We start from the raw sequence: 8,375 nt of genomic DNA, 5'->3' as shown, positions 1-8,375 counted from the left end.
GGTGACGGCAAGCTCCTGGCCCACCCCTCGAACACTGCCATAAAGTTGTCGCCAGGTCATCATTCGCTGCCGCGCAAGAAGACGTTGCCGCTGGATGCAGTCAGTAGAACGGCGAGCAACTCGTCGTCCTCGGGCGCTAGCACTCAACAACAGTTCCAACGAGGTCAGCCGTTAAGAAGGAGCTGTCTGTCACCAACGCAGCATCATCATCATCATCATCAACAGCAGCAGCAACAACAGCAGCAGCAGCAGCAACAGCAGCTACCTCATCATCATCATCAACATCGACAACAGGAAAGCTCGTTGCACTTTGAATACTTTGTACCGCGGAGCGTCAGCGAGTTCAACCTTGCGGCTGCCGTGACAGATATGGCGGTGCCACCGCCACCCCCCGCGTCAGTGCTTCGGCCCTCCTCGACGATTACACCGTCGGTCGCCACCGGAGTAATGGCCAGTCAGACGCGACTGCTGGATGGCGGCGGCTGCAACACCGCTACTAGGAGTCGCGAGAAAATGGTTACGTTCGAGGACGAGGGGGTCAATTGTGGCATTACCTCGACACCTACTAGAAAAAATCTACCCACCCTAGATAATGTCTTTATGTGACGTGTGTTACGGCTTTCACGTATGCTGAAACGGTTGTTGTTGAGAATGAGCGAGAATCTCGAAATTTCTGCATGTTCCGAATCTTGGCTATCAACAGATAAGCAGTGGCAAATCATCGAGTTACCGATCGATAGTCGTTATCGATAACGGACAGTACACACAATAGAAAGATTAAACATGTGAAAATGATCTCTGTAAAAAAATAAATAAATTTATTTGGGTGATTATCGAAACGTTCGTGTCGAAAAAAGAAATAAAGAAGAAAAATGGTGAGCACACATATTCCAAATAATTAAACAATGGACTAGCTTATCAAGAAAATTAAAAAGAGTGACGTCCGGTGACGTACGGTCATTACGTGTATTACGTTCCATGAAACATAAATACCAAACAAAAACGAGAATCTTTCTGACTAAAGTTGAGAGTAGAAAAAAATATGAAAAAGGCGAAAATAAATGAAGAAATGAAAAACAAGATATCGATAATCTTTATAAAGGACTGCATATCTATATGATGCGCAATGAGATGGAAATTAATATAGAAGTATTCCAAATACTAAATACGAACAGAGAATATGAAGGCTGTTAATAATCAATACAATAAATTCCAAATGAAATACAACATTAGGAGATATTTTGTTTGTGGACAGAATTTTTCTCAAAAATTATCTCTGACGTGAGATTTTGGCATTGAGGGCTTTTTTCCTGTCAGTATGAGAAAAAAAAATGGCTAAATGATAATAACATTCAAGACAATATCTAAAAGATGTTTAACAGCATCTGATATCTTTTAAACATCTTTCAGACATCGTTGAGATACATTTGTGTTGTTTTTAGAATTATTTTTATATATAATATAACATGTATATATAAATTTTTTTAAGACTTATATTCCATGTATTCCATTTAGTTTTATATTTTAATTTGTAATATTACGCATAAGAATTATACAAAAGTAAGAAATAAAAGACAAATACTAAGTAAATATTCGAAAAGACAGGAAGAAAATGGGAATATTATAATTAACACCAAAGAACTTTCCACGATAGAGCAGAACTTGTTCATCGAGTGTCGACTATATATTTCTTATTATTGATCAAGGCATGATTATCGTTGTCAAATCACTTGCGCATTGCGTATGTGTACGTTGTCTCAATACAAAGTATCAAATATTCAAAGTATCAAATTTTATGTTTGATAAATCCGACTGTATTCCGAATATTACATGAATAGTTTGTATATACATACATTCATACGTATATGTGTATGTGTGTGTGCACATATATATATATACATATACATATATACATATACATATATATATATATATATATATATATATATATACATATATATATATTTGAAAAATATATTGAACAATTCCAACTTATACAAAACTATCTTATCATATATTAAATATATAAACAAAGTTTTGTGTGTGTGTGTGTGTGTGTGTGTGTGTGTGTGTGTGTGTGTGTGTGCGCGTGCGCGCACATATACATATACATATACATATATACATACACACACACACACACACACACACACATATATATATATATATATATACATATATATACATTGCGATGTTATATTGCGATGTTTCATTACTTTATTTGAATTTTAAATAATTTCTTTGAAACATTTATATCATATTTATGTATACATGTCGTACTCATTTTATTTATTAACAAAAGTCAGATGATTTTAAATTTAGATCAATAGTTTTATTTTCTTTTAAATGTATAAATAAGAAAAGAAGATTGAAGATTATTGTACTTGAACGAGAAATCAACACGCTGAAATTGAACTGAGGAATGATTCATGGTAAGTTGATCATAATTATATTAAGAATTAACATGTATACGAGATATATATAATTTTTTTATACAAGCAGAATGCAAAGCAAAGAACAATAATCCATTTCTAAAAAAGGCATATTAAGTTCGTGAGTGGCTGTCGTCGCGAAAATAGTTTTGACAGTTGTACATACGTGTTTAATGTAAAAGGTTAATAGTGTAGTAGTATTTTATTAATTTCTATTTTTTTTCTGTTTAAAAAGATACATCTACAGATAAAGCGCGCATCTGTAGTGTCTAGTCGTCTAAAAAGTGGGAAGTTATCTTTGTCTCGTTTCTTGATTCTCGAAATATCGAAATCGAATTCACCATTTTTAAGTCACATATAAAAACGTTTTGCGCATGCGCGTATTTTGCCTCATGTTCCAAAAGTAAGGTTAACTATTCTTTACAGAGCTTAACCTTAAGGTGATACATGATGATATATGTGTACATCACATTGCGATACGTGTTACATCTACGATGTTTGTAAATAATATTAAATTGATTACTTTCACGAAGCATTCAGCATTGAAAACTTACATTGATAATACATATTGTTATTTGAAAACTTGTCGCCATGTAATTCAGGCATTTAATTATTCTACGAAATGCGACGCGAAAGCGAACACCGTTCAATCGTCTCTCGATTCCAGAGTCGTGGCACTGCGAGAGAAATTGATATATTGCGATTATTTAGATTATCAGAAAGTGAAAATGAGTTACATGAAGCGTTATTTATTGAAAAAGAAGACTGAGTATGCTAAAAGGAACAAGCGAATTGATACGCTTGTAAATTTACCTGTCTACAGCGTACTCCTGGACGCGAAGAATGACGAAGACACTCGTTTGGAGCAGAAATATACAAGTACAGAAGACGATTTAATAAAACCTGTATATATGCCATATGCAACTACTGATTCGTATAGTAATGTGGACACATCTTTAAACGAATCGAATGAAAGTAATTTTAATGAAAATATACCATTGAATGAAGAGTATAAAGCTCTGTATGAAAGATATTTAATGGAAAAGTATAAAGCCTTAGAAAGAAATGAAGATCTCAGTCTGGAAGATTATTTAAAGGACAAAGATGTAGATGGATTATATGAGAAAGAATCTAATGTTCCGTACAATTGGATGGTTGATGTCGAGCAATATGATGATACTTTGCAAGACAATATCTGGCTCAACAATTATGGTACTCCAGATCCAAATTCGAATATTAGTTCTGTTCCATGTGGCGGCTGTGGTGCCTTGCTGCACTGTAAAGATCACGCTCTACCAGGTTATTTGCCTTCGGAACTATTTTTAAAGAAAAGTAACCAGGAATTGCAAGTTATGATTTGTCAAAGATGCCACTTTATGCGACATTACAACACCACGTTGGAGGTGAAAGTCTCTGCAGATGAATATCCAGAACTTTTAAAAGTAATAAAAACAAAGAAATGTGCTGTCATTCTCATGGTCGATCTTACGGATTTTCCATGCAGCATATGGCCTGAGATAAACAGCGTTCTCCATCCTTTGACACCGGTATTTGTTGTAGGAAATAAAATAGATTTATTGCCTCAAGATTCAAGACATTTCTTTGCTCACGTTAAAGATTGTTTGTCAAAGGCTGTAGAAAATACAGGAATCAAGAAGGAGAATATCAGACATGTGGCACTCATATCTGCAAAAAGTGGCTATGGCATAGAGGAACTTATAAATAAATTACATGCCATTTGGAAATATAAAGGTAAGAATTTGACTAAAATTTTAATTATCTAAAAAAAATATTTGCTCTATATTTTTTTTATGTATGTATTGCAATTATAATCTAGGAGATGTTTATGTGATTGGGTGCACAAACGTGGGTAAATCCTCTCTATTCAACGTTCTTCTGCAATCCGATTATTGTAAGGTACAGGCTGTAGATCTTATACAACGCGCAACTATTTCTCCTTGGCCAGGCACGACATTGAACCTGCTGAAATTTCCTATCTTAAATCCCAACAAATCGCGGCTTTATTCGAGAATGTTACGATTAAAAGAGGAACAACTATACAAACATGCTGAAGAGAAATTTAGAATCAGTCAATTCAAAACGACGCGTAAATTAGAGTACGCCACATTACAAAGTATGTATCATATTTGAATATAAAACTCTTATAAAATATAATAATGCAATTATTGCAATTATTACATGTATTAAAAATCCTTGCACCGCTATATATCGCAGGTGTAATATATTGTAAGTCTGAAAATATAAATGTATTATATACTTCAATTTTAGGTCACATTGGCAGAACGTTTCAATCCAAATCCAAAACTAAAGTAACAAACGATCCATTTGCGGAAGCAAAATACAATAACAGCTCTATGCAACAATTTGGTTTTGACGAGAACAAAGAGGAGTATAAATACAGCCGTTGGTGTTATGATACTCCTGGCACCATACAACAAGATCAAGTATTGGATTTGCTAACGATGCAAGAACTTTTGTCGGTTTTACCGAAGAAAATAATTTCACCTAGAACTTTTATTCTACACGTAAATCAAACGATATTTTTGGGCGGAATAGGTAGATTGGATTACGTAGAGGGTGACAGTTTTATTAGGTACTTGAGAACATGTCTGATGATTTCCGATAGTAATGCGCGAATGAAAAATATCCAAGTCCATCATTTAACACAATTGCACAATGCCATTTAGGTGCACGATATTTTCGAGTGATGAACTACCTGTAACTTTAACTCGTACTGAGGACGCGGACGGCGTATACAATGAATTACTCAAAACGGAAGCGTTTGTCGTACCTGAGAACAATCTGGACCGATTGAAACATTGGCCAGCGCTAGGATCGAAACAGATAGAGATTACTGGTGTCGGAAGAAATGAATCGATCGCCGATGTCGTTCTATCCAGTGCGGGTAATCCTTAATAAAACAAATATAAACTTACTTTTGCACATAGTTATAATTTTGTGTAATTGTTTGTATAGGATGGATCGCGATCGCTGCTAAAGAAGCTAAACATGTTGTGTTGAGAGCTTGGAGCCCACAAGGACGCGGTTTGCATTTAAGAATGCCGGCGCTTTTGAGAAAATCTGTCGCTCTACGTGGCAATCGAGTCTCAGATACACCAACCTACAGAAGCGGTGTTCAAGCATATAAAAAATAAATAATCCTTTTTCATACGCATATATTGTGTACGTACATATATTCCAAATGCACATCCTCGCATTACATATCTATTTCAGCATTTATGCATTTAATCATTTATTCACTTTTGTTCTATGTGGTAACTGTGATTTTACGAAGAAGAGGCTGTGTGTGTGTGTGTGTGTGTGTGTGTGTGTGTGTGTGTGTGTGCGCGCGCGCGCGCGTGTGTATCGTGTATTCGTATCACTACAGTATTTTTGTAAAAATGTATAATAACAATAACTTATATTAATACTTGTATACTTGTACTTACATTAACATTTTAGTCCTTTTATTAAACAAGATTGTTTCGTTTGATATCACGTATATAAAATATTCAGTAATTATAAAAGTTTATAATATAGATACAAAAGTTGCATTAGAAAAGTATGAGCGATGATATTTTTCACATCAACCAGCAACCTCCTGTGCACGCATTTTTGCTTGTCTATACATTCTTTTGTAAAACTTTTCCAGATTCTTATAAAATCCATGACCTGAGTAATCTCGAGTATATTTGCATTTTGGATCGCACTCATATCGACACATAGAGACACTGAAATATAATATTTTCAAAATGACAAACACCTATATTGTATCTTAAAACGACACTGAAATCGGAAAACGACACTGTAATTGTACATTGTATGTCATCACTTACTTGTCCGTTTCAGTAACATACCATTTTTCCCTAGTTTTCGGAAGCTTTTCAATTTTATCAGATTGTGATCTGTAAAAATACAAGGATCGTAAAAAGACGTTCAAGAAATTCATTCGTTTTCAATAGACTCACAATGACATTGCCGCTTCTTTTTGTATGTCAGACGCGCCATTTCTACAAATACAATCGCACTCTCCAACGTCCGATAAATTTCTGTGACATCTTTGCTTAGCGTCGATATATTTTTTAGCTATATCAGAATCGTCATGATATTTGGGAAAATAACAATTATACTTGAAACAAACCGGACAATTGTCTATAACGTGGATGTTGTTACGTATGAGGGTAGGTTCAGCTGATTTTGTGAAATTTGCTTGACAAGTGCGTGCAGAATCTCTCCTTATCGAGTGATAACATTGATCAATTTGTGATCCTGTCTGATGACTCGTCGCATATCGCGTCGCGGAACATTGGCAATCGTTCGATCTCTGACGATATCTAATGAGGATCCCGCAATATCATATATACATATGACATATTTATCAATATCAATATTACGTAATAATGATACCCACGGTCGACAGCTTTGAGATCTCGGCTTGGTTTTGGTATGACAAACTCGTCGTTGCCTTATAATACCTTTAATCGGCCTTTTCCTTTGTACACATGCTGTTTGCTGAAATTTATTTACGTATGTAGAGTTGATGTAGCGTTATATAAACCAAGATTCTTAAACAAATACATGAAAATATAATGAAAAGTAAACGACACGTGTACGTGTTGATTTTACAAAATACCTTAGAGTTAATCATCTTTGGATTGATAACATATTTTTCATAGGAGCCCAGCACTTCCTCGACAATCGTTTTGGTAGAGATCTCGATTTTAGGCGCTATGATACCCTAAGAGAAAAGCGTATATAGTTTTGTTTTAATGAGAAAAGAAATCTTCGATCGGACAGATGCGTTTGAAACGGTAAAACATACGGGAAAACATTTAGTCGACTCCATCAGCAGGTCTATATCCACACCGGCTAGTAAACCTTTGAAGCATGGCGCTGGATACAATAAATCTGCTAAATTTGTTTCAAATGTGGCTAAAATAATGCCTCGGCTGGCTGGTGTTACCCACTGTATCAATTTGGCATATAAAAATTCCTGCTCCAAAGTGCACTGCAGCTCCGCCAAGGAAATTACTCGAGTAAAGATTTTACCGAAGGTAAATTTATCGTGAAACAAGAGCGGGAAAATCGGGCTGATTCTTCGGGATTCCGCATAGGAATCGAGAGCGTTGATTTGCAGAGCCACTTTGCCGTTGGAGCATAACCAAACGCCAGGGCACGTTACCTGGACCGCGTTAGAACGAACTCTTTGAACGGCCAAGTGCGAATAGAATTACGGGAATACGAAACAAATGATCGTGATACGTACCGCGTGTACATCCAGCTGTACTTTAACGCAAAAAGCTCTGCCTGCCATGTCCAACTGTCTAATGACAGTTTTATTATCAATTATATGGTTAACAGCATCGTTGTCGATTTTGTACGTGGTTTATTGCATACGCTCCAGCAGCTTCATGATGGATAATAACGATAACAGCAAAGTATATAAATTTTTCGACTCGTACGTTCAGGTTGAATACTCGCGCGTTCAGATCTTACTTTCTGGATTTACTTGGATAAAAAAATGTGTACACGTATATATTCTAAAGATCCCTGCCATCTTACGAAAGAATTGCCAGATTGCTACCAGTTGCCAGTTGCCACGGCCCACACGGCTGCCCACTTGTTGCCAAGGAACAGTGACACAACACCGAGTGACCGAGGCCGAGCGACCGAACACCGTTCGCGGTTCGCGGTTCGCGGTTCGCGGTTCGCGGTTCGCGGTTCGCGCTTGGCTCGAATCAATGCAATGCTTTTTCAACTTAGCCAGCCCAATGGCAATGGCCTAACGATTGTTATTATTACAAAAAATATTCTCCATTCTCTTTAACGATACACATATCTACAAGAAATTTATTGAATTGAAAATCCCCTATGTATGCGTGTGACAAATGGCATTTTATTGATTTATAGAATCATATCTAT

The 8,375-nt window shown here is 36.0% G+C and overlaps 2 protein-coding genes across 4 annotated transcripts; one reads left to right on the top strand and one right to left on the bottom strand.

Moving 5' to 3' along the window:
- Positions 1-2,810: 2,810 nt before the first annotated feature.
- LOC105433844 (nitric oxide-associated protein 1) lies at positions 2,811-5,689 on the top strand. 2 transcript variants are annotated; one of them, XM_011649313.3, is made up of 5 exons: positions 2,811-4,184; positions 4,270-4,566; positions 4,722-5,046; positions 5,141-5,352; positions 5,430-5,689. In XM_011649313.3, the coding sequence occupies exons 1-5, from the start codon at positions 2,927-2,929 to the stop codon at positions 5,606-5,608; spliced, it is 2,271 nt and encodes a 756-aa protein (XP_011647615.2). In that variant the 5' UTR covers positions 2,811-2,926; the 3' UTR covers positions 5,609-5,689. The 2 variants fall into 2 exon arrangements, with proteins under 2 accessions (XP_011647615.2, XP_011647614.2); XM_011649312.3 differs by having other exon boundaries at positions 2,815-4,184; positions 5,141-5,358.
- Positions 5,690-5,884: 195 nt separating this feature from the next.
- On the bottom strand, positions 5,885-8,356 carry LOC105433845 (uncharacterized). Of its 2 annotated transcripts, none has more exons than XM_089074282.1 (7): positions 7,720-8,356; positions 7,276-7,635; positions 7,087-7,191; positions 6,865-6,965; positions 6,422-6,787; positions 6,311-6,358; positions 5,885-6,184 (listed from the first exon to the last, which is right to left on the bottom strand). In XM_089074282.1, exons 1-7 carry the CDS (start codon positions 7,765-7,767, stop codon positions 6,040-6,042), a joined length of 1,173 nt encoding a protein of 390 aa, XP_088930408.1. In that variant the 5' UTR covers positions 7,768-8,356; the 3' UTR covers positions 5,885-6,039. The 2 variants fall into 2 exon arrangements, with proteins under 2 accessions (XP_088930408.1, XP_088930407.1); XM_089074281.1 differs by having other exon boundaries at positions 6,290-6,358; positions 7,720-8,353.
- Positions 8,357-8,375: the final 19 nt, after the last annotated feature.

This window comes from Pogonomyrmex barbatus, unplaced genomic scaffold (genome assembly GCF_055798465.1).
Source record: "Pogonomyrmex barbatus isolate J1 unplaced genomic scaffold, ASM5579846v1 scaffold17, whole genome shotgun sequence".
NCBI classification, from domain to species: domain Eukaryota; kingdom Metazoa; phylum Arthropoda; class Insecta; order Hymenoptera; family Formicidae; genus Pogonomyrmex; species Pogonomyrmex barbatus.
This window is presented reverse-complemented; position numbering and strand designations above follow the sequence as displayed.